This window comes from Cyanistes caeruleus, chromosome 1 (assembly GCF_971803275.1).
Source record: "Cyanistes caeruleus chromosome 1, bCyaCae1.hap1.1, whole genome shotgun sequence".
NCBI classification, from domain to species: domain Eukaryota; kingdom Metazoa; phylum Chordata; class Aves; order Passeriformes; family Paridae; genus Cyanistes; species Cyanistes caeruleus.
The window spans coordinates 80,404,000-80,430,899 of NC_141701.1; the positions used below are offsets into that span (position 1 = coordinate 80,404,000).

Here is a 26,900-nt window from a genome sequence, read left to right on the forward strand (position 1 = left end):
CAGAGGGGAAAAATAGTGACTGAGGTTGTTTTCTTGATGGGTGTTGAAATTAGTTAAATTGTTGCCAACAGTAAGCTATGCAATAAACTGTGGAGCTAAATTTTTACCAAAAAATTTTCAGTTAAATCAGTCTCCTTCCCAAGTATATCCTCCTGGTTTCCATGGAGAATACTCATCCTCTAATCCAGCTAAAAAGACCCAGTTAGTTCCTGTGACAAGGCCATGAGAGAACTTGTACCAAATCCTGCCCCACAACAGTCCCTGGGGCATTGGGATTAGGGGTTTCTAAATTGCATGAGAGGAAGGCTGCTTCCTACTTTTCTTTAGCCTGTGTACTAGCTAATGGAATGAGATTCTTAGGGTGACAAATGTGTTTCAGCCTAATGAACACAGATTTTTATTAATCTTTTTGTGATAAGGTTTCTCTCCAGTCATACCATTGTTGTTTGGAGACAAAAGAGTAGGAGAAACTCTGTAGGATTTTCTTTCCTCTGACTCTCCTAAGGCTATCTGAAAAACACAATGAGTGAAGCCTCTAATATCTGTTGATGGTGAGAATGAGTAATGTTGCTTGGTGGCAGAGAACAATCTTTGATCATTCTGATGCTTTCTAATTCATCTGAGACTTAGAAAGCAATGTGACTAACAACTGGTCCTGTTAAAAAAAAAATAAATAAATTAACTATATATATTTATCTTCTCAGTCTGATTCTTTTGTTATGGTACCAGATGTAGAATCAGTGGTGTGATGTGTCAAGAAGCAATAATGTTTATAATAAAAAAGCTGGTTTAGGTGATGTCTAAAATAGGTTGGAGTAGTACTAAATGAACATGTTTCTGTTTTTCTTATATTTTTCAGGGACTGCTAGACATGAGCAATACAGGTTGTCTGGAACTTAGCATCCTTGGCCAAAACATTCAAGTTCGTATTTCTATATTAATTGCTATTTTTAAGCACTCTTCTGTGTTGAAGGCAGTCAATTATCTTCTGAAATACTAAGTAAATTATGTGTAAATGTCCAGATATGAATTCAGGTGCCTCTCCTGAGGACCCCAACTGTTAACAAATAGAAAACCAAATCTAATCTCTCATTTTTTCTGTAGCTACCCTTGGTGCACACTCCTTCTAGCATTTTTGGGGGTTGTTCCAATGAGGGAAAATAATTGCTGAAATTACATTGATAAATTAGATGTACGGGAGGTCTGAAAAACAACATGCCTATCTATCTATCATCTATCTATCTATCTATCTATCTAGTCTCTGTCATATCTGTTGTTAGGTAATCACAGAATTTATGAGAAAGGTAAGTGAAATTTCAGACATCCATGGATATTTCATCAAGTATTCTAGACGAGATGGAAATAGGATTAAGGAAATTGACAGCCAGCATGCCTGGATTGAACTTCTTCAAATATATGAGAAATCCTGTGTTTTCTGGTTGGAAAAATTGCATAAGATTAATTGCAATTAGAACTTAATTTCTAAGCGTTGTTTTTGTTGTGCAACTAAAATACATGACATACTTTTCTGCCAGTCATCACACTGAGATTTTAAGATTTATTTACCTCAATTTTGTCTTGTACAATGAGCCATTGTTACACTAACAGAATTTAGGTCCTATGGCAGGTGTTTGAACTTAATGGCTAGAATAATCTGAATTAATTCAATATGAAAAAAGCAGCTTATAAGTCATAAACTAAAACTGTATGGGTCTAATAGCCAAAAGCTTGGATAATTTTTGCTCCTTCTGAAAGGCTTGAGCTGTATTCTTAAGTGGCAATTTATGTCACTGGATGATGTGATCATAAACCTTAGTTGTTGTGAAAAAAACTCTATTTCATTTTTCTGATATGATAATTCCTTCCACTGTTTTAATTTAATTCATCAGTGCCTTTGATGTGCATATTCATCTATTTATATAGTGTACATGAAAAATAGTAAAACTTTCCTTAAAAAATAATGAAAAAATTGTCAAATACCACTTCAAAGGGAAGTGATTTTTTTTAATCAAAGTATTCTCTGCCATTCTAACCCATTTTGTTTGAATTCTGATATTTTGTGTAATGAATGAAAAATAGAATTGGAAAAAGTCTCCCAACAATCTATTGTATCCTCTTTTTCTCCCTTTTTTTTTTTTCTTTTTCTGTTAAACAATTCATAAAACATTACTTGAATTTCAGCTAATATACTACATGTTCTTGCTCTGCATAGAGTTCTGCTGTACCTGAAAACCTAAACTCATCTCAGGTGCCATCCATGATACATTCGGTGAAGCCTCTGTGATTTAAACATTGGGCAGAAAATCAAGTAAAACATGATCATGGTTCCTGATGCATATCCATATGACCCATCTTTGTAAAATCTTTGAATATCACATCGTCACTGTACTCCAAAGAAAAAGAAAATATTATGCATTCTGATCCTTTCCACATATTTTTGGTGAAGACAGCCAGATTTGTCTGGATGATGACAGCCTAAAGCTAGTGGGACATGAGAATAGATTAAGCTGTTCTTAGGACTTCATCCTGGCTTCTCTCTCCTATACTAGGAACCCACTCATGTTTCTGCTAGTGAAAATAATGTTCTCAAGATTTTTCTTCCAGTCAAAAATGAATCCATCTAGAGAAGAGGCTCATGCATGGCCTCAAGTGTATTTTGGAGAGATATTCTTTAAGTACCATATCTTCTACTAAATCCAGTTATTTTGTAAATACTTTCAGAATTAAAAATCTTTTTTCACAGGATTTAAAATTGAGAGACTGACTGAGATTGCTAGCATAAATAGATGTATAATAAATAGATGATATATAATGGCAGCAATATTAAGACACTTCTGTAATATGCTGGCTCTGAGCTCTGTTGGTTCATCTACTTACTCAAATCCAGATCATCACTTTGTTTTATCTTCAATTTTTCTTTCTCTTCTTTTTGATTTTTACAGAATTGCTGAGGTAGTTTAGAAAGAGATATACATGACCTTTGACCATACTCAACGCAATACCAAACTGAGTTTTAACTTACAATAGAAATGGTCGCATTGCCCTTTTTTTTTGAAAAAGTTTGGTTTTTACATTTTCTTTACTGAAACATAGTAAAGATTTTCCTGGTTCATGTACTTGAAGGTGTGGCTACATTAACCAAGCCAATGATAAAAATCCAGAAATAAATGGAATTAATGAACAGTGTAAAGCGTTTTGTAACATTACGCAAACCTCTTTCTGAAAAATATTTTCTGATATTAGAAATGGAAAAACACCTTAAAGTATCATTTTTTATTATATACTACAATATAGTACTAGGATATTATCCTTCTACTTTTATGTCTTTTTTTTGAATAAACTTGTATTTTCTGTAGAAGATAAGAGATTAAGAGAATGGGTTAGTCTGCTGCTGTTCAACCTAAGATATTGTGAAGTCTTCATGATGGTGCTGCAGGATAGTTTCCTTACAAGTTCTTTGGAAATATAAGTATTGGTTTACCTGTCCTGCTTTTGCATTTTCACAAACAAATGTTTCATAGTAGTTGGCAAACTCTGGTGCATGATCATTTATGTCTAAAATCCGTATGAAGACAGGTATCTGGCTACTTTGTTTAGGATTATCTGAAAAAGAAATATATTTATAATACAAGACAATGTGATATATATATATATGAAGATAATCCAGTACATTTTTTCTGATAGATTAAAAATGTTCAATTTTTATAATTATACTAACAATGAATAATTATATTTAATTATATGATTACGTACATTACATATACATAAAATTCCTATTTATAATTGAAAAAATTTTCTATTTTATATATATATATGCATGTATAAATAATATGAAGTATGCTTAAATTGATTTGCATTAAAAAGAGATCACTGGGTTGTTATGGCGTTGTATTCTATGTATCAGTTCAGCAAAGGATTTCCTGCAAAACTTGTTCCATGAGCTGGAGCTGTTAAGAACATTTATCTTTTTAAATCAATAAAGCAGTAAAACAGTGTCAGTCTAAAACACCACCACCAAAACCACATACAAACACAAACCCACGAAAAACCCAAACCAAAAGTTGTTCTTTCTCCCCCAACTGTAAAAAACAAAACAATAAAATGACATATGCAGGATATGATCATCAACTACTCTTCACAAACCTCCAAACTCAAGGTATTGCCAGAGAGAATTCTCACACTTTCCATATTAAAGATGTAGAACAAGTTTGACCAAAAAACGACAATCATTTAAGAGGAAAAGATAAAAGATATAAATCTTTCTGAAAATGGCGGTATGATTCATCTCTCCATATTACCCAACTCCCAGATTCTTAAGCACAATGACTCCAGGGGAATCTATAGGAGAATAAAGGAAGGGAGAAAAGTTTTTCCCTAAAATCAGTGTCTGTTTCCCCCTTTGATGACTGTCACCTCAGAACAAAGAGACACCCATACCTAAAAGTATCTAACAGAATAATAAAGAATCCAGGTGAAAGATTTAGGGACAGGGTTTACTTCAGACATGGAGGGCAAAGAATTTCCCTAGCCTTGGCTTTAAACAAAGCCATTATCTGAAATAGGTTAAATCAGTTGAGGTAAAGAGTAATTTGTTCCCAATTATAGAGGTTATTGTGACAACATATTTGTATGTCAGGGACTTTTTTTGCCATTTTCCCCAAGGATATTCCTGAAGACTTAGCTTGGGATAGAGCCAATGAATCACACCTGCACCAAATTATCTGATGTGAATTCTCAGGGAATCATTTAACTTGTCTAATGTATACTGTACATAGTTTTGATGAACCTGAGAGTTCCTAAATATCTTTTTAAAATGGGCAAAATGTATATAAAAAATTGGAGTTTTATATGTGTGTTTAAAGATGTCTATCAATAATATAAGGATAAGAGCAAAACTTATGAGACAAGATAAGTCATAGAAACTGTAGAATTTAGTTCTTTTCTTAGTTCAAATATTCTTTTGAGATAAGTCTTATCTTCAACTTACTGATTTCAGTTGCTATGACAGTGATGTTGTGCCAGGGAGTTTCTTCTCGGTCAAGTGGCTTTGAGAGGAATAAGGATCCATTTCCTGAATAGATGTTGAATATTCTGTCAAGGTCAGTGTGTCGATCTACAGAGTATCTGTCAAGATACAGTAAAACTGAGCATCACTATCTTGTGTTGCAGCCTCCAGCTCACAGCCACCTCTAAAAATTTTCTAATTTTAACTGTACTTAATCAATAATGTTTTCTTTATGATTAACCTAAGCTTTCCCACAGCTACCTACCTGCATGCTACTAATACTTAGAAACAATTTTAAGACTGTGAGGAGGATGAAGAGCAAATTATTATGTGGGCGGTTTTCAGATTGATAATTGAAATTTCATTTTAGCTCATAAAGTGAATCCTAGAACACTACATAAAAGTGAACTTTTTTAGGTAAGATTTTTTGCAAATTAATTATTTCTTAGAGAACTGTGTCACCAAAAGGCACATATTGCAGACACAAGGAAGTACCAATTTTTAAAATTTATTTTTGAGGTGTGACACAAACCACAAAACTCAACAGAAAAATCTTTCAATTAGTTGTTCTCTAAGATGAATGTCCTAAAATCTTGTTTTATGATAATTGCTTTTGGTTTGTTCTTATGCAACAAGGAAAAAACTTATTTTACAGCTGTTTTTTAATCAGCCTAGTAGTTGGCAGTCATTATCAGCTTAAATGGAAATTTTATACATATTTTACTTAAAAAGATTTTATTTTCTTCCTCCTCTCACACCTCCTACCTCAAAGCATACTGCTGCAGGACATAGAAGGCTTGTTCAGAAATGCAGAGATCAATTTTCATAATCACTTGCATGGTAAATACACAAATTTAACTGCTGTGTTTGTCACTGCAGATAATAATAGCAGATTGGTAACAATTACAGCAATTTCACAGCACTGAACTCTTACTTCTAATTGTTATGACTTTCTTGCAATCATTTCTTATTCAATACACTGTGATCATTAAATAGTTAGGCTATGGAACGTGGATGTTATGTACAGAACTCTGACTGTTATCAAGCATCAGGGAGCACAGAAATACACCATTTTGAGTGTTTTACATGGTATAAAAGAATAATTTTATGAACAGCTTGGTGGAACTACTAGAGCATGCTGACAATTAAATGCTGACATCTTTCTTTTTACCTGGTGCCTATAGACTGTTCTTCAAAAGCATTGTCTGCATCGCTCATCGAGTTAATTGTATTTGACTTCACAAGCTCACAATTTCTCTTTGACACTTTTCAACAACCTCCATGTGCTTAATTACCCAAACAGCTTCTAAATACCTTGCACTCTCATCACTTTCTGTGCATGAGACTTGACCCATATCTAAAGAATTTTATATTGTGCAATGGCTTACTTTATTGCATTCTTTGCTACATCTGGATCTTGGGCAACAACCTGCCCAATAATGCTTCCTTCCTTGGCATCTTCATCAACCTCTATTAAATACCAGGGTCTGCTGAACACTGGAGGTTCATCAATGTCTTCAACAGAAATTTTGACTAAAGCTGTGTCTTTGAATGGCCCCAGCTGAAGAAAACGAGGATCAGGATGAGCGTTGGTTGCTTCTACTCTTAGGGTATATAACACCTTGTTTTCAAAATCCAGATGCTGAGGAGCAAATAATAAAGAAAATCACATTACTTTACAAAAAAAATGCAAGTATTACAATGCCAAGTGAGAAGGTGAAACATCTTTAGGAGCAAAAGCTCTAAGTTTGAATCCATCTTGGGCAAGATGGAGTATATTAGGTCTTATTCTGGGCATTAAAAAAACAAGGATTAAAGGATTATTACAGGATAGCAAGGCAGTTATGATCCCTCTGTCTACTAATTGTTCAGGATCCTGAAAAAAAAGACAAACCAGGAGGCTTTGGCCTATATAAAAATAGAAAGAAAGAAACAGGGAAATTATACTCAGTCCACAAAAAGGAGTTATGTAAAGTCTTATTTGTCTCATCTCACTGGCAGTAAAAAGAGCAATTATTCCAGTTCTTAAATGCTTTCTGTCCTATTTATCTTCTTTTTACTTTCTTTTACCCATTACCATCTTTCCTTTTTGGCACTAGGAGCAATGCAGACTTGTCCCTGGTCTCCGTGCTCCTCAGTAAAAAGAAAATCTGTGAAGCTTGATTTTCAATCTGTGTGACATTTACATCATGCATATCCATATATGCCTATGTAGGTGGACGTTCATACATACATATACATAAACAAGTATATGTGTTTCCAAATATGTCTAGAGATCAGGATTTTATTTATAGGTAGTTATCAATTAATGTTACTGATATATTTAATAACACTAGAATCAAAAAGAGTTGTTTAACAGGCTGAATTCTGAGAAGCAACCAATAAATCTGTCAGACATGGTATTTTGAATTAAATTTCTGCAAATGTCTTTGCTCTTTGGAGTTCTGCTGACATCATATGTAACAACTGAAGTATCACCAAGACTGGACTTAAACCAAGACAGATTTTAGGTACTGGAGATCACTGGCTGCTGAATAGATTAGAGAGGGAGAGTTTAGCCTTGGACGTGCAAATTCATCAAACTCCAGGTAAGCCTCCCACTCTTGTTAGTCTTACCACAGCAATCAGCTGATAAACCCCACTGTGAACTGAGCCCCTCCAAGTTTTCACAGCCCTAATTTGAAAGTATTGTGTGTGAGACTCTATATTGAACAGACAGCAGCCACTGAAATATTGCTTTATGTGAAGTGACATGCCAGTAAATTTCCCTTGAGACTTGAAAATAACAGATACCTGCTGAAGAAAGAGAAGAACAAAACTAATACAACAGCTCCTTGGCAGCCTGACCCCTTGTGAGATCTACCCTCCCTTCCCTTGGAAAAAGAAAAATAACTGTAACACCTGAAGAGCTAAGTACATATAAAAGAGAGAGAGAAAAAAATAAACCTTTTTGACAGTTATAATCCCTTCCTGTGTGTCCTTGTCAGTGATGATATCAAACATGTCTGATCCATCCCCATTGGAGATGCTATATTCAATCTCTGCATTTTCTCCCACATCGGGGTCATTGGCTTTAATTCTGCCAAGCGGAGTCCCAGGGGGAGCAGATTCAGGAGAGCTGAACTGGTAGGAGCCTGGAAGAGCAAAATCAAGCATTTATTGTTCTGAGAATTTTTTAATTTTTTTTAATTTTTTTTAATTCTGAACAAAAAATCACCTTCAATTTCATGTAGATTTTTTAAGTAGCTTGAAGTTCAAAACACTGTAAGAAAAATGCTGCTAGTATCACACTAAACTTTAAAATAGGATTCAAAACTGATTGACAAACTGTCACAAATATTCAAGTTATTCTTCAAAGTCATCTAATATTGTGCCTTTTTTTCTTTTTTTTTTCTTCAGTTTTAAGGGACAATGGTGATAAACAATAAGATAGTAGTTCTTACCCCAATTATTAGCGCTATATATATGTTTTTTCCTCTAGAATCATTCCTAGATATATTTATAAATTGGAAAGTATTTTGTTTTGTTCTCTGAAAGTACAAGAATTGTAGAAATCAGTGAGGACTTTAGAAAAAGACTAAAATAGAATAACTTTTTTTTTAAATTATTTTGAAATAAATTCAAATAAGTGTTGTGTTTGAAAACATTTAATCTGTTATTGATATTACATACTAAAGTGTCATGGTAAAGAGCATTCGGATGCATGTTCATGTTTATTGCTTTGTTGTTTTTAAAATCAGAGTCTTCTAGAAAGCAATCTGATTACGTAGACACTCTTGTTTGTGTGTATGAAAAGCGAATTCATATGTTTTTTCTGACAACATTTGTAATAAAAAAAAATCTAATTTTAAAGACATGTTGTAGCAGAAAAACTATTGATCAGATGATTTCTTGACCAGTAAGAAGCAGACATTGAAGATGTTTCATTACTAGTAAGACAAAAAAAAAAAAAAAAATCTAATTCAGTATTTTCTATTATTTACTGCAAAGAAAATGTAAAAAAAAATAATCTGAAGGGTTCGTATTTTGCACGTAACATGCCAGAATCTGATGTTTCTTTTGATCTGTTTTTTCATGTAAATTCATATTACTTTACTGAGTGAAGTTGTAGCATTGGACAAATACCTTAAGAATCTGACAAAATTAGCACCTAATATAATGTACAACCTTTATTCAAAGGATCCAATAAGAGCACATATAAATTGTATTGATTTGTAATAAAGAACATTCAACTCTCTTTGTCAAAACAACTCTATTTCCTGTATTTACACGTCCTTTGCCTTTTAAGACACCTAAAGGATCCTGAATGTTCCGTTTAATACAAGGTATAAATCAAAATTCAGAGTTCAGAATGAGTTTCGGACCCCAGTTGTAAAGACTAAGTACAAAAGAATGTTACTGAAAATAACTTATATTTATATAGATGTGTAGCAAAATGAAAGCTAATGCTTGATGCTAAATTGTGATTGCTGTTATAAATTCAAGGCTGTAAGTGAAAACTCAGCAGTAGCCTGTTTGACTGTGATCCACACAGACTAAAATGCATATTGTTGCCTCAAACCAGTCTGCAAATGGATGAAAGGTAGGATTCCTGGCAGCTGAACCATGAGTTTCAAGCCTTGAACCCTTGACAAATTCAAGGGCTTGGCAGCTGAGCCAGACCTGCCATAAGAACAGATTCAATCATGGTACTTATTACTCCTTCCAGGTAAATACCTCCCTTCAGTGCTTTTCTGTTTGAAAGCATTCCAATTTTTATGGTGTTGTGTGAATGCTACACATTTTCAGCATGTGAGATGGGTATTTGGTTTTAGAGTACAATAGAATTCAAAATGTGTAAGGCTTTTATTGTAGTACCATTTAAATTCCATTTAGGCCTATGTCTTCTAATTTTCCATGACTACTTTCAGGAAACAAAAACCAGAAAATGCTTCTTCTTGATGCAGTCTGAACAACCACTACTTCACAGTGCCATTTTTACTTTCTCCAGTCCCTCTAAGAAATTAATTTTTGGCTCTTAAATACCTTGATATTAACTGGCATTGCTTGCAACTGCTATTCACCCTCTACTTTCGGCAACAATTTTACTTATTTAAAAATAATTTACAATTTTACAAATTTACTTATGTTGCCTCACATAAGAGAAAATAGAAAACAAATATGTTTGTAAAAAGCATACTTCTAGAACAGATCATTTTTTTAAGGTGTGCCCCTCTTAATAACTACTTAAGAAGAAATCAAATCTACCTGATATTTCTCTTTCTTTGATTTCCTAGAAAGTATTAAAACCAGCCTGCAGGAGAGAAAGAAAATTAGAGGGAAGGGTGACCTTCCTTCAGCAAAACTGAAATTGCAGCACTGGAAGATCCCACAGCAGGCCTTCTGTAGGCCACACAATGTGTTTCAGTGATGTTCAAAGTAGAGCACCACAGAGAATATTGTATGAGGCATCAAATTTTGTAAATTTCTCTAAAAAGTACCCATCCCAAAGTTTATTGAAATAATCAGAAAAAATTCCATAGACTTGAGGCTTCAGTTAATTTTGAAAGAACATTATGAGGAACACAGGCTAAGGGAACTGGAAAACTTAAATTAATTGTAGTTGTATACATTCTTCATCCTTAATTTTATCTTTTTTTCTTTATTTTATTCAACAGTGAGGCTTACCATGCAATGTGCCACCATAAATTAGAGTTTAGGTTTTCCAGATTTCCTATTTGCCAAAATATAATGTTGCATCATGCTGTACATGTTTAAAAAGTATCCCCTCATCAAGTTGAACAGGAAGTTCAGTTAAAAATTGCTGTTTGAATTTATTGCACAAAGGTGACTCTCATCAAGTGAACTCAGAAAGTGAACCAAAATTATCTTTTCTTTATGAAGGTTGCAGTACTTCCCCTCCCCTCTCTTCTTTCAAAGCAGTGTGTTATCAGAGATTGAGATTAAAACAGCAATTTATAATTCCAAGGATCCATTCTTCCATGCTGCCAGTTTTCCCATATTTTTTTTTTTAAAAATCTGCATTAGGTTGAACAGTTTGTACTATTCTGGGTGTACTTATTGCCATGGTACTGAAGTGCTTTTCAAGTCCAGGAAAGCATTTTATAAATCAGCTCTCTTTGTTCAGTCCTTAGTGGATCTGTAAAGAGAGCCAGGTCTCTCATCAGTGTGAACAAGCAATTCAAATTTTATTATGTGGACACTTTTCTGGCAGGCACTGAACTGAGGCTGTAAATTTCTCCTCTCTGCAGCCTATCAAACAGTTATCAGACACTGACTGTAACAATGTGAGATTGGATTTAAACACTGGCCTAGGATATAAAGATCTGTAATGTGTTACTCTGAAGCTTTCTGTGCTGTGTAGCTTTCTGCTATTTGCCCTTTTTTTCTTCTACAAAGGTATTGTTAAAAAACTTATTTTATTGTGTCAAACTGGCCGAGATTATCAAAATAATTCAAGAATTGAACGTAGATTTCAGGTACCTAAACCAAATGCTTAGACTGCCAGCAGAACACATTACCTGATCAACTCTGCCTGTGCAAGTCAGAACATTAGAAACCTGCAACATATTTGCTTGCCTTGACACATGGAACTAAAAGTGTTTTCAAGAACAGATCCTTATATTTTGTAGTTGAATTCCTCTAAAGTCCCTGCAATTGGCCTAAATTATTGTTACAATTTATATTTCTGTAAGCAGAGTAAGAATGAGAAGTTTATCATTCCAACAAATAATTTGATATTAAAAAATATTCCCATTTGCCTTAATAATGCTGCAAAATAAACATACACAGCAGTGGGTAAGTACTACAAAAGCAGTGATAAAAAAGAAACTTCCAGATGGCCAAAGCAAACCAGCTGATTTTTGGGAGGATCTTTGGAAAACAGAACTATGAGGTGCTCCATACTCTGGGGGAAGCGAGGCGGATTGTCATTGACATCAGTCAACGTGATGTTCACGGTGGTGGTCCCTGATAGGCCTCCCATCTGTCCTCCCATGTCTTTAGCCTGGATGACCACTTGGTACTGCTCCCTGTTTTCTCTGCTCATGTCTGGTAAAGCAGTCTTGATTATGCCTTGAAGGAATAAAAAAAAAAAAAAAAAAAAAAAAGTGGTGAAGGAGAAGCACCATCCAGCATTATCCCAGAGCTCTTAGATGGATTTACGTCAGATACACCGTGCAGATGATAATCCATAGCAATCACAACGAGGTGTACTGCAATAAACCTTTCAATCTATGGATGCTTCAATGTGATTTTAAGAAAAAAGATTAAAAAATGTAACAGACACATTATTCATTGTTTTTGTTCTGCTAAATCAATTTGATTATTCTTTTAATGACAAAAATATCAATAAGTTCATTGAATTAATGACATTTTTCAGTTTCTATCCCCAGTTATTACTAAATTGTGAAATCTCCAGCCCTGGTGACATTTTGATATTATAGCACCAGGCTGAACTCTAATATGCCCAGGATTCGTTATTCTGGGCTGTGATAGATCATTGATTGTGATGCTCAGTGATGTCCACTATAAGTCAGCTGGGGCTACAGCTTGTAAGATAATTGGACAAGACTCTAAAATTAGTTTTGAAAAACCTTTTTTGAGGTGTCTAATTTGAAGAATTTCATAACTGTAATTTAAATGTCTCAGATACCTTTGCAGTACACAAAAATAATAGGAGTCTCAGGTGAGAAAACCAAAAGTGATGCTGTATGCCACTTTTCATTAAAGTTTCTTTTAGAAAACCAAGCATAGCCTTTTTATTATTTTTATTATTTTTATTATTTTTATTATTTTTATTATTTTTATTATTTTTATTATTTTTATTATTTTATTTTTATTATTTTTATTATTTTTATTATTTTTATTTTGAGGGGTGGTGGCTTTTCAAACCTGGAGTGATGAGAGTTTTCTCTTGTGAAGTGGGAAAATTTAAGTATAGCTTCCTTTTCTGCTGGGAGGATTCACACCCCTGCCCTTTCTTTCTCAGAAGAAGGCTCTCATTATAGGCTTGGTTCAATATTAGACAGAAAAAAAGGCAATTCTGGAAAATATATACTTCTAGCAAGTGAGTGAAATAAAGAAAAAAAACCTTTACAGCTTAGTGGTTATGACATTTGTGTCTGATCCAGGATTACCAGGTTCTGATTATCATACCTAGGCTTGTTAATACATGTAACATGAAACAACAAATTGGATTAAATTGAAAATTAATCCCTGAACCAAAGATGAGAGTCCAGGTCTTTCCCTTACTTTCTGCCTGCCTAAACACCTGCTGCCATCATTTACTGCCTGTGTGGTACTTGTCCTGTTTCCCTGCTCATGCCTGGTAATGATGTTTGACTAGGGCACTGGAGAAAAGAGAAAAAAAGAGAGATGGAAAAGAGGGGGAAAACCAAACACTTTTATTCAAAGCAAAATTGTTATCCTCCCTTTTAAAATTATAGCTTTTTGATTAATTATCTTTTGCATATTATTCCTTTGCTGTGTTTAGAAAAAAGAAAATTGTTTCAAAAGAAAGCCATCATCTGAGCACTCTCAATGGATTAAGAACTTCAGGGATTCTGGGCAGAGTTGCACTTAAATTCTCAATTAGCAAACCAGAATAATTTTGATAACATGCAAGAAAAGCTAATGCAACGCCTACTGAGTCTTGAGTATGTTAGCATCAAATATCTGGAAGAGGGGAGTTTCTGGTTGTGTCTTTCTTTTCTGAACCCTAATTTTGAGTTATGGATATTCAAAATTTACACTTTTTTTTTTTTTTTTTTTTTTAGATTGTGTTTGCCTCTTATCGAGTTTCTTGCATAACTGTGAAAAAGGTTTCAATTCATTATTTTCAGCTGGAAAGCATTCATGATACTTGCTTCAGTTCTCATAACTCTTGGAAATATAATGACGCTTCAAAAAAAAAAAGTTAAAAATTTTCAGTGGTCAAGAATCTATTCCAAACTTTTAGAAACATTTAGTTACCTGTGAGATATTTTTACCTTGTAGTATGAAAATGTCCAACTCCCACTTATGTTTTTTAAAGGCAAATAGATGTAATTCCCAGAAACTGGTGTAAAATAGGCTTGTGACGAATTTTTATGTTTCTTTGGACCCTTTACAGTATTTTCCACCTTTTTTTTTTAAACTTTTTGTCTTTACAGTTAACAATTATTTTGGAAACAATAATTAACAATACTTTTGGAATTCTTAGTTATACCAAGTAAAGCAATTTTTCTACAATAACATTATTTTAACAGAAAAAGCATACTTTTATTTTGATTCTGCTTTTCATTCAGTGAAAAGGTATCAGCTTTGTGTCAAGTCATATGTCTGTTCCAGCATTGAAATGGAAGTGAAATGTGTCTTGACCCTTGCATCCTGTCTCTGTTACTGCAAAAAGTGAGACTGAATGGACTGCTAACCTGTTTCTGGATCCACTGAGAAATATGGCTGTCCCTGGAGGATGCTGTACACCACTTTGGCACTGTTCCCATAGTTGGCATCATCAGCATCTGTGGCTGTCACCTGAATAACAGATGTACCTAAATGGGTACCAAGCAGAGAATCAGCAAGTTTTAGGAAGGCATCTGCTTGTAGACCACATACAGTTGTTGCAGTATTGAATTCAGTATGAAATCAAACATCATCCACTGGACCAGTCCAGAGACCTGGATCTACCCAAGAGACAGTAAAATAAAATCCCAACTTCCCAATGACTGGACCTAAAATCATTATCACTCAAGATTCATGCATTAGTTTAACAAGATTAACAGGAACTGACACATCTTTGAAACTCAACACAGCATAAGGTTTTTTGGTGAACAAACAACTTTGAAGATTTTTCTCTGGCAATAACACAAGCTCAGCTGAAGTTGTTCACTTAAAAGTTTGGCTTAATTAATAAATAAACTTAAAGCAAATTTCCCCATACTCATTTTCTGCTTAGATGACAAATTTCAAGTGTCTGAATTCTGGCTCAATAAAACACTTTGTCTCATCCTAAACTGATTTTTGAGGTTCAGTTTAAAAATAGATTGTTTTTGCAATAAGAAATTCTATTTGTGGGGGGTTTGTTTGTTTTTTTTTCTCTTGGTCAAAGTTATCTACCCATTTGGCAAATATGATACTGACATTTTTCAGGATTCACTTATTTTGCGTGACAATATTTTATCTTTGTCCTGTGATCATAAAGAAGACAATATAGCTTATACAGGATTATGAGTACTGTGAGCCAATACTTTTGGTGTAGTTTATGGGTTAGAAGCGAATGAAAACTTCCATAAAGCCTTTCTTATAAGATATAAAAGCACAAAAGTGTCCTTCACAAGCTTTTTTTTTTTCTTAGCACCTTTCAAGATGTCAGGATGCATTTTGCTCACACAATCTAGAGCTGACAAATGTCTAGATAGATGCAGGCAGTCCAGTAGTTAGAGGTATAAAGATGCTTGACTTCTTACCAGGGGAAGAAAGCTGACTGAGAAGAAGCTCTTTACCCTATTTTTGTCCAAGTTGTTTTGGGTTTTTTTCTGTATCTCACTTTCTTTGAAATAAAAATTTCTGGTAAGCACTGTCCACTTAATTGATATCATTCCCTGTTTCCCTTTTTTTATACCTCACTCTCTCTAGGTTGAAATTCCCCCAGATAACTTGCCAGCAAGTGTCTGTCTTGACTATAAGTTTAGAAGACACTCATTTACCTGTGACTAATGGCATTGAAGTGAGTCACTTCTATTGCTGCTTTTTAGCATATTCCAGGGTTGGGAAAAGTAGAAATACAGAGTAATCAAAACAGATTTGTGAGATTTGTTAGAAGCAACTATTTTTTTCATAGTACACAATACAGCTTTACAAATAATAGTTTTACCTACACAACAATTCCCAATATTTCAGGTTATCTGAAGAGCATGTCAAGAGAGGGCAAATACATCTTTCTCTGCATCAAACCATCAGAAAAAATTTGTGAAAATGCTTTGTCACAAATCATCAGACTCTTAAGAAGATTTTTGCTATCAGGTATACGGATTATTTTTTGCCTGATTAAACAGCCAGAGGTCATCTGTGTGCCAAGCTGAGCTGTAAAGATGATCCCAAAGAAGTGAATATTTAAGGACATTTTAATCACTAACAGTACCCAGCAGAACTGCTCATCTGGACAAAAAAATCAAGACAGTTCTTTGACAATGGTAAAGTTCCATTAGTCCATTAGTCCAGCAGTCCCATCTGTTTTCAGAAAAACAAGTAAGTTAAATACCCTGCCTCCTCAAGACAAATGGGGAAAGAAGAGTCAATATCCCTTGATAGCCTATAAAAACCATAATCAGTAGTATCATATACTGTGTGACATTGTAGCATCTTGATGTTAAGAATAGAGAGCAATTTAGCCCATCCCAAAAAACCCAGCCCAAAATACCTTAATCAGAAAAGGTTTTTACTGTGGCCTCCTAATCTAGACATTGTCATGGGGCTGACACAAAAGTTTGAGTAGGGTTATAGCAACTTAATGCAAATTAATGTTCTTCCTTTCTTTTCCTAGTGTACTGTTTTGCTGAAGAGAAAAAATGCTGAATTTGTTTTGAGTTCCTCTTTTTTTTTTTCTTTTTTAAGACAGTTATTACAGAGCTTAAGGCAGTATTTGGGAGACTTCTGTGTTTGTCTCATTGGAATGTCTGTTCTTTGTTTCCTGAGGCTCAAGTGCCATATAATTATAGTTGCTGAGCAGAGTACAGAAAATATAACCCTACAGAAACTTTTCACGTGGTGAAAAGATAGTATTACAAATCTTCTTTTTTTTAAACTAATAGTACAACTGTGAAAAACTATTAAGCACAGTATAGCCTCAAAAAATTCAATGTCAGCAAGTGGTTCACTCTCTTTGTCAACAGTCTGCTGTGTCATAAAGAAGGATGCTCAGAAATGATAGACAGTACTCGTGCAACTTTCTTTCATGAGATAAGAAACCTCTTAGCTTTTTGGGTCAGAAATGGCAGTGAAATAAAGACAGTGAAATAAAGGCAATGAAATAAAGGAACTCAATATTAATTATGGAGTAATTGGTAAAGAGGCAAAATATTTTAATCAAAGCAAAGTAGGCCTTATCTTTACCCCACCTGAATGGTAGCCACAGTATGATCTGTTTATTTATTTGTTTATTTATAGTCTAGATTACCTCGCAAGCAGCCTCTTACTACAGTTGTCAGAGGAAATCAGCTTGATTTAAAATACAAATGGGCTGTCTGGATGAATACAGCAGTAGTGAAGGAAGGAAGGAAGTACAGTCTGGGAAGAACTGGGGGTGGGAGAGGACATTTTAGCATTTATCACTATTCAACTCTGTTTTTAATATACAATAAATTAAATTATTTTTTCATGTGAAGTTTGTTTTCACCCTTATGGTAATTCATAAGTAATCACTCAATCAACAAAATCACTCATCATCAAAAGCATGAGCTTTTCCACTTTCTTTTTTCTCTCAGTTTTGTTGAGGAGGGGGAGAGAGAGAACAGTTGGGTGGGCTTATGGCAGACAGCCATGATCAAACATGCCACAGAGAAAATTGGTGTGAAGGATGACACATAAAATGTGAAAATAACTACAATAGCAGTCTAAGTAGTGATAACATCACTCTCCTGCAAATCCAAGTCCACTTCAACCCAATCCAACCCAGCCAGTCTATTCCATTTTAGGATGATAACAAAATCACAGAGTTCTCAAGAGGTATGTCTTTTCCTTTTATCTTTTTTCTTTATTTCCTTTTTTCCTTTTTTCTTTTTTCCTTTATTACTTCCCATTTTTTTTTTGTTTTTTCTTTTTCTTTTTCTTGAGTATGGAAACTTAAGCACTTTGATAACATATCTATTGTGTGATGTATGGGGTCCTAATATATGGACAGCAAAATGCAGAAGTTAAATTTTGAAAGTAACCTGAGAGAAGACAAATCTATACTTAATCTATATTAAGTAGTGCTGCTGTGTGTTTGTATGTGCATAAAAATTCATGTAAAAATGTAGAACTCAAAAAGGAAAGCTATTAGAGAGAGCATCACTTCATATCTAGGAAGTGCCAGAATTAAGTGTCACTAACACAGATTACTAAAACTCATGGAGAGTGTGACATAAATTTGAAAAAACCCCACAACATTTGAAATTAGAATGCTTTTATGAGTTATGTTTAAAATGCTTTCTGTTCATTTGTGCTATTTAGTCTTTGAAAGAGTCCCTCTGGTATAATTAGGTCTTCCCAGCATGATACCAGAGTCCATTGCAAAACTGAAGTAAATAGCTTGAAGAGGATTTTTGCAGTGCAAAAGAGGTCTTCCACTAGATGAGACAGGCACATATTTTGCTACCTTTTAATGTGAAGTCATGCTGTTCAGCATGCAACGCTTGCTCCTACTTGGCTCTTTTGGCTGACATGAATTACAACAGCTTCTGCCAGTCAGGAGGATATATCTGCATCTACTGGAAAATTTTAGTTTTACTGATAACTTGTTCTGTAACCTTCATTCTAAACAGTGTTCTCCATATTGGGAGAAGAAAATGAGCAGATTATGTTGTTAGCAATGTGTGCTTCAAGATTCTAACATGAATGTTGGATAAAAAAATGACAGTGATTTAAATATCATTCAGAACCATGCCTTTTTTTTTTTTTTTGAGAGGGAAATCTCTAACTTCAAAATGCATTTTGATTCTGACATTTTTATAAAACTAGTATTTCAGAACAATTCAAACTTCTGATTTTAAGAAAAAAAAAGAAGGCTTAGGCTTTGGCTGGCCAGTATAAAGTATTCAAAAAGTAGTTTGGAAATGCTGAAACAGGATGTTATTTACATTATGAGACAGTTTCATTTGTTTTTGTTTTTTTTTTTTTCAAATTGACTTCTGTCAAAATTGGCAATTATTGGAAAGTTATGACTTTTACAGAGGAGTTTTGTCTGTGTATGTGCAGAAAGTCTGTTTCATTTTCAGAAATAGAAGACCAGCTGGGGTAAGTGGAGAGGCAAGAAGGACTTTATCTCCCCAAAGGAGAAGCTCTTATGCTTGCTTCCTGTTTTCAAGCACAATGCCAATCTGCTGTTCATCAAGTTTATTTACAGTGGGAAGATTTTAGAAGAGGATTACTTTCACAGGAGAGAAAGATTTGGGTAAGCTCTGGAAAACCTCTGGAGGCAAAACTGGGAATTTTGTATGTCTGGAAGCCTAAAGAAAATGAATGGACACGTAGTTTGGTCAGACAGCATCATTCCAAGGATTATGAAGACGTAGTCTGGAGATGCTTCTGCTGAAAACATAAGTGAAATTTTAAGTGAACTACAGAAATTTTGAGGGGTTTTAAGAGACACTTTTGTTTTTGAGAGCAGGTTGTTGTCTCTAGATAGTAGTCTGCGCTTGAGCAATGAACTGGAAGAATGATGAATTAGGAGCTATGTGGCACTACCCAAGCCTAAAACGTTTAGGGAGGGATTGGGCTCACCACCAAGTATCTCACTACCACATCAGCTGGATGACATCACTTCTGACTACTTTGTACGTAAAGGACAGGACTAAATAAGGTTGAGATACAACTCTTATATTTTGATTGGAAGACAAATCTTCCCAGGAAGCTGAAAGAATAGTGAACTGCAAAGTGAACTGTGCTCTTTTGTACATGACCACAATTTAGTGGGGCTTTCACTAGACTGATCTTCCTTTTATTAGAAGGGGCCAGAAGGTTGATAGCATGAAAGATTTTGTAGAACAAAAGAAAAGGACAAATAAAAGGAGAAAATGCGTAAGTTTCAACAGATAGATACATGATCCAAGGCAGAAGAGGAGTAAATGGCTATGACCAAGGGAAAAAAAAAAAAAATAAAGCCAACTTAGAACAAGCAAGCAACTTAAGAAACTAGACTCAAAAGAGCAATAGCATTAAAATGAAAAAGTGAAAAGGACTTTAAAATGTAGTTCAGCCATATATATTGAGAAGAAATTTCATAAAAAAACAAAAGAGAGGAGGTAAAAAGATGGCATAAAAGAGGACATGTAATAAATAATTCATGAATTATGTTTTTCCAAGTTAAACTATTGTAATAATCTATTGCACAGTTATGAGGTGAAGCTTAATTTCACTTGAAAACCTACTGTCTTATTTTTGTGTATCTTGTCTCACAGAATTTTTGACTGAGAAATCAGCTGATGTACCAGCTACTTTACATAGTTACTGTGCCCTTGTTTTTGATATCCACTGACCTTCGGCCCAGGAATCACAAACTTTGCACCACTATGGTGTAGTTAAAGGGTCACTGCAATCCCTGCTAATGTGACTAAAAGTAATTTGTGAGAAACTTAAGAAAACTTAGCTATTCTGCCTACTGTAGCCTTACTTTCCCCAGAGCTACATTTTCCTCTCCATATCAGTAAAAACAGATGGACCAAGACACCCATTTCACAAATATGAGATGCTATTTTTGCACAGCTTTACTTCAGAAACAATACTTTGTTTCTTATATTTTGTAAACAAAATGAGGAAACAATGCTCATAATTTCTCGTGTGTGTTGCATTTGGGTGGTTTGGGGCTCTGTTTACTGCATCCTTTCCTATGAAAAAAGAAACCCCATTTTAGATTGTGTTATGAGAACTTGCATTAGAGAAGAAACCCTAATGATTGTCTCGCCACACCAAGAGATGTAATGTGACTAAACTGCTCTGTCCATAACCTGCCTGCATTTGCCAGTGAATACAATACACACACTGTTGTAACATAATGTCAGAAACTGAACTAGGAAAGAATGGTTAAAGCTGAACAAAGCCTGCAGCCCTCACCCTCCCGCTGTTCAGTACCTTGATGCAGTAACTTTAGTTTTCCTTTGGCGGTAATTGTAACTGAAGTGCATCAGATGCCCTGCATGAGAATTTCAAAAGCATTATGGATGCAATAACAAGTGGGAAACAGCAAAAAAGAATAAGGAATAATTTGAAGGACTGGTGAGTGAAGAACTCTGTGCAAGTTTATTCTTTTCAGTGAAGCTCCTTTTTCCCCTTCTCACCATAAAGTCACTTCTGAAACAGTAATACTGGTGCAATCAAATGGCAGAGATGAAAAAGAGGAAAGAGCAGTCAGACTCTTTCAAGTGTTAGAGTAGATTAGCTTTCACATTTTATTTTCTAATGACTGGAGATATACAATATAAAATGACCTGCCATCCTTAATGAATGAACTGCAGCTTTAACGTCTTGATTTTGTTCAATATGCTGTACACTTTTACAACTAGAAAACACTTTTTCATAAGGTAGAACAAATGTCTACATTTAAAAATACACTAAATTCCAATTAAAATACTTAATCACAGAATTATCCTCAAAATTTCAATCCAAAATAATGGTGAAATTCACCAGTCGTTTGTTTCTGGGTGTCAAGCATGTACAGAGAGTTGATTAAACTAGAAATAGTTGCTAATGTGACATGTTGAAGGAACCACAAGTGATGCTGAAATATGGCCATAAATTACCCTGGTTACTCCTAATCTGCCCACAGAGGATGTGGAAATAGGCCACTTGTATGAACTGGCAGCTGCCCTCCATGACAGGTCAATCACAACAACTCCACCACTTGTTTCCTTTTTAAAGATGAGAGCAGTAATTTTCACTCTATGCCCCATCTTAATTTCTGGAATATTCCAAAAGAGAGAAACAACGTTCAGCTGCTCTTATGATTAAACACAGGAAGAGTTTACCCTGTTGACCCTGATGCGAGAAAGAGTAGTTCATAAAGGCTGCATCATGATAATCTCTTGGTTAAAAATCTCTGCTCCTAGACAACAGTTTCAAAGAAGTGTTTGGCTTTATTTATACTTTTGTTAATTTATAGAATAATGACTTAATCATAGAAATATTATTTCTTTGCTACTCTTAGCCCCCTTCATTTAGTACAGTTCTAAAGTATTTTCTGTTTTTCCCTTTTCTTAAAAGTAGTCATGGTCCTCCAAACAATTTCTAAAGTTCTCACTTAAAAGAAAAAAAAGCAAGCTTAAAATAAACAGTTTTCAAAGTTTTGTGTTTTTAAAGTTTTGGTTCTGATGTACATTCCTGTACTGTTGTGTATTTTGAAATGCAACAACAAAAGTTATATTTTTTGTGGAGAAGGAACAACTTTCTGCACTTATTTTTCATTTGCACCTATTTTTGAGCTCAGTTTATGTATCCTTTATGAGTCTTTGAATTTCTGTCTATGAAGGAGACCTAGAATCTCACTCTCATCTGCATCTTCAAAATTAGTCTATAATAAAAATTAATGGAAACGTTTACAGAGATTCTTTTTTTTTTGTCAGCTCTGCAAACTGTTGCATTTTAAAGCAACACATGTGAATCTCTACTATGAACATGAGAAAGTACATAATATTTACAATGACAGGCTGGCCTCATCTTTATGTTACTTGGGATCATTTTAATCATCTGTTGGAACTCCTTTTTGGTAGTGATAAAGTTTGTTTCTTTAAACATTAATACAGCTGTGGAAAACAGCAATTGCCATAAAAATGTAGTCAGTGAAGTAATTATGGCAGCCCCAAATTTATAACTAGCCCCAAATTTAACTAGTGAGTTTATAATATGTGACTCATGAAAATCTCTTGCTTCTGTCATGTTTAGTTACTCTGGATGTCATCTGGCAAAATAACAATAAAGACCTAAAATTTTGAGGATAAATGGAGTCTAAACCAAAGTGTATTAATCAAATTCCAAGATTATCTCAATTATTTGCCTTTTTAAAGTTACATTAATTAGAGTACCATTTTCACGCAAAAGCAGAACATTTCTAAAGCATGCATGTCTATACATAAGAAAATACAGATGTAAGTATAAATATATGTGTGGGTGTATTGGTGTAGGTACATCTTTAGAATATTAAGTAGGGTAAATCAAGAGGCTTTTCTATTATTGTTTCTAGGCATTTCATTTATCTTCAAAAGTGTTCAAATGCCTTAAGTATAATGTGTCAAATGATTCAAGGGCAAAAGTGTTCTGCTAAAGACTGTTGAATTTTCACTATGTCTGCAAATCAACTAGAAGTTCATTGGCTATTTAGTGCAAGACTCTGCTCACAGTAAATGATAATGGGGATGATCTCATTTGCATATATCTCACAGATGGGTATGCTTCTGGATGAAAAAATGTAAAGGTGTTGACTACAAATAACTTGCTTGGGCAATATTCTTAAAAATGCCTGAGCCAATTTGAAAATGCTTAGACGCTGTGCTCATTACGACTCAGTGAAAATTAATTTGGCATATTCATTTAAACATTTTGTTTATTTTCTTCAGGTAGACACACCTTCCTGATAGCCAAGGTGTCTTTTCAAATTGTAGTCATGAAGTCATTAAATATCAGTCTTCTGGACCATGAAATACAAGATTAATTTTTAACCTTCCTCTCTCTTAAACCACCTCTATGAACTAAAGGGGTGGCTATCCCTTGAGTGTGCGGTAGTTTTTTTTCACGACTGTCACATATTTTGACTTTATGAGGAAATAAAGCTTTCATTTTTTTTACTGTGTACATAGCCTTATTTATCACAGGTTATTTATCATTTGTCTTGGAGCAGAATGAACTAACTGTTATTGAGCTGGCTTTCTGTCAGGAAGCTTTGATGAGAATTTGGGGTTTATTGGCAGTTAAATGCAAGACATTCACACATGTACATACTTCAGGGCACATCAAGTTAGATTGTATTGTTTGGCTTTTGGGGAGGGGTTTGTTTTTAATCTCCAGTTAGGTGTGAGAAATGCATTTTGATTATGAAGATTCAAACAACTTTTATAAGGAATAAAACTGATGCTTGTACAAATCTTAATCCTGCTTGATCTTAATCTTACAGTGTCACACATCTGTGAAGTTGTAGGAAAAAGCTATTCTGGAAAGTGTTCTGAGGCATCTGGCAAGATAGCACAATATTAAGTAAATGTGAGCATCAGGATTGCTGTCATTAGGGAAACTTGCAGATGTATGTACATTTTGCAAGATATTGAGAAAAATACATGAGAAATGCTCTAACCTATTTGTCCTCGTGCTTACTAAAAGATGAGTAACAGCAGGAATAATATCAGGCACTTTTCAAATAAGCAGAAGTCATACAAGAGAGCCCAGGGTAAGGCCTTCCTTACCTTCATTTTCCCAGCTCTCTGAAGGCTGTGCATGATAGAGAAAATTTCCAAAATGTCTGTATGATTGGCAAGAAGGAAAAATGCTGTTTTATAATAGAATTCAAGCTGAGGTATTAATTGAACAAAGAAAACCACACATGTAACTGCCATTCCTATAATTCATCTTCTGTGTTGCTAAAAACTTGCAATCAATTATCATACCTATTGTAATGATTTAATTGAAAAACCCATCATAATTATGTAATGCATAAAAACATATGTGTCTCATGTGTGTGTATGTAAATATCTATATCTAGGTACATTTTAAGTGAGAAATTTTCTTTTTTAAAATGTTTTTATTTGACAACATCCATTATGGACAGGTATTGTATCATATCTATTAAGTTGAATAATGGACTTCTTGGGGGTGGGTAGTGTTCTTTTCCTGTGTTTTCTACTCTTAGGCTGCTGGAATTCTGCAGCTAAATAATTTTTAATTGAAGTGGTTCTAATCATTCAGATTTACATGAGATAAAGCTTTAACTTCATAGTAACCCTAATAAAATTGAGGATTAGGGTGGAGTGAGATAATTCACAAAAAGAGGTATACAAGATGAATGAAGGTTTTGGAATCTAGACCTTTGTTTTGTGAGAGATTGATTTTGTGAGAGATTTGATGAGCACTATATCACTTTTGAAGACTGAAAATTATGTCAGAGCACCATTATGTGTGTTCTCTCTGGGTGATGATTAGTTAATTTATATTATATTGAAAAACATGTGCTTTATCATGAATCCAAATATGATCTGTTGTATTTTATTTATATATTTTAGAGATTCTTAGAAGTTATGCAGAAATCTGGCAGGGAAAATCAAACAAAGCAAACCAAACCAACTGAAACAATCCTGTCTTTGGGTTTTAGTTTCAAAATAGATGCACGCAGGTGTTAGCACAATTATTAAAAGAAAATCCTCAACTTTACACTCAGCTGCATAAAATTAGCAACTAAGGTGTAAACCCAGGCATTCAGAAAGCTGTCTTTATTTAATAAAGACCTGAAAATATTCTGCATTCAATAGATTAGACTGAAGAATCCATTGAAGCCCATCCCAGATGGGCTTCAATTTAACAAATAACAATAATAATAATTTTAAAAAATTATATTTCTCAATGTAATTTGAAAAATCTCTTTTATGGCTACATAAAAAAAAAAACTCAGGCAGATTTACCTTTTATCTAGTTAATTGCAATTCCTGACTTAGATCTGTGTAGCCAGAACAACTACAGAAACAAAATTCTCAGCCAACTACAGAAACAACACTTTAGAAATCCCATTCTCAAAATTCTTTGAAATTAAGAGAAGGTTTTTTTTCAGACACCTAAAAGTGCACAAGGAGCATAATTACATGGTTTCATAAAAGAACTCTGTGCATTAGGTTGATATAAACAGTGACACTAATGTTAGCACTTTTAATGCATAATCTGTCCTTAGACAATCTCTCTAATACTAAGCTGTTTAACTTAATGTCTGGCATATTTTAGTTGTAATGAAGTCTGTAACAAACATATGCCTCTGTTTGACATGTTCCTTCTGAAAAAGACACAGGGGTTCCTAATATTAGTACTGTTAATTAGTGCCAGTTACTCCAGTCCTTAGATGCAGTTCAATTGCTGCAGGCTTCATTATGGTCCCATAAATGTGAGAAGGGTTTCACTGCAAGCCTTATTCTGTAGCATGTCTTAAAAGAAGGAAAATTATTTGGTGGTTGGTAGCTTCAAAGGCTCATAAGGGAATAAATCAGGTGCCTATAAACTGGTATCACGCTAGGAATTCTATTTACTGTGGCTCTGGAAACAGGTTGCACATGGTTGTGAATAGCAACAAGTTTATATCAAAGGATGTATAGAAGGCTGTATGTTCATATCAAGAGTTTTACACACTGGGTGAAGCAACATGCTGTTTCAGAATGTAAGTGATATTTTTGTTTTTCAGATGTGGAGCCATGAAAGATGAAAGGATTTAACATCTCGTCAGAGGGACAGCATACTTAATCAGGCAGACCATACCCCGTTGTATTGCCCTGCAGTGTAAGCAAAAGTACTGATGTAAAGAATATGGGAACATTATGTTTCTGTTCACAGACTGTGGTGTTAGAGCTGAAAATCTAATGAAATAAAAGTTAGGAAAATTAATGCATCAAAAATATTTAGTGTAGGTATGAGAGAGGAACTAATGCTAGTTTCAATCTCTAATTTAGAGATGCACAGATCTCTGTTTTGGGGAAGGGAGCTGTTAAGTGTTTTGGAGATTTTTGTCTTTTTTTTTTATATTGTTTTATTTTCAATGTATACAGATAATGGGAAATAATAAATTGGTTGGAATAATGCAGCCAGGCAAACAGATTTGCAATGAGTCATTTCAAAGAGATAGAAGGGAGTGAGACACATTTAGAACAACCCAGGTCTGAGCATTCCAGTTGGCAAGATGACTGTCATTCCAAGTCTATCATTTCAATGTCCATTGCTGCAGTAGCTGAACTTATTATGACATAGCTATGGAGTAAAACTGTTCTAGCCTTCTATGATGTAGTAGGAAACTGAGTTTAAATGAGTTTGTAGTCATATTAAAACTGCATGTCCAAAGTTTAGACCAATTAGTTGACAAACCCTAAAGTCCTATATATTGCTATACAAGTCACCTATCCTGCTTACTAATTGCTGTATTTGAGCTTCTGGCACCTTATTTCTCCCTGTGAAAAATATTTTAAACCAAAACACTGTGAAAGGTCAG

At 34.3% G+C, this 26,900-nt stretch overlaps 1 protein-coding gene across 2 annotated transcripts in view; it reads right to left on the reverse strand.

Annotated features, from left to right (window-relative positions):
* Positions 1-26,900, reverse strand: part of CDH9 (cadherin 9) — a 99,230-nt gene that overhangs the window by 10,758 nt on the left and 61,572 nt on the right. For both annotated transcript variants that reach the window (XM_086898888.1, XM_023920025.2), the window contains 6 exons: positions 14,419-14,538; positions 11,912-12,079; positions 7,952-8,139; positions 6,394-6,647; positions 4,988-5,124; positions 3,482-3,603 (listed from right to left, as the gene is read on the reverse strand). In XM_086898888.1, the coding sequence (XP_086755014.1) occupies positions 3,482-3,603; positions 4,988-5,124; positions 6,394-6,647; positions 7,952-8,139; positions 11,912-12,079; positions 14,419-14,538 (989 nt within the window). The remainder of the gene's footprint in view (positions 1-3,481; positions 3,604-4,987; positions 5,125-6,393; positions 6,648-7,951; positions 8,140-11,911; positions 12,080-14,418; positions 14,539-26,900) is intronic.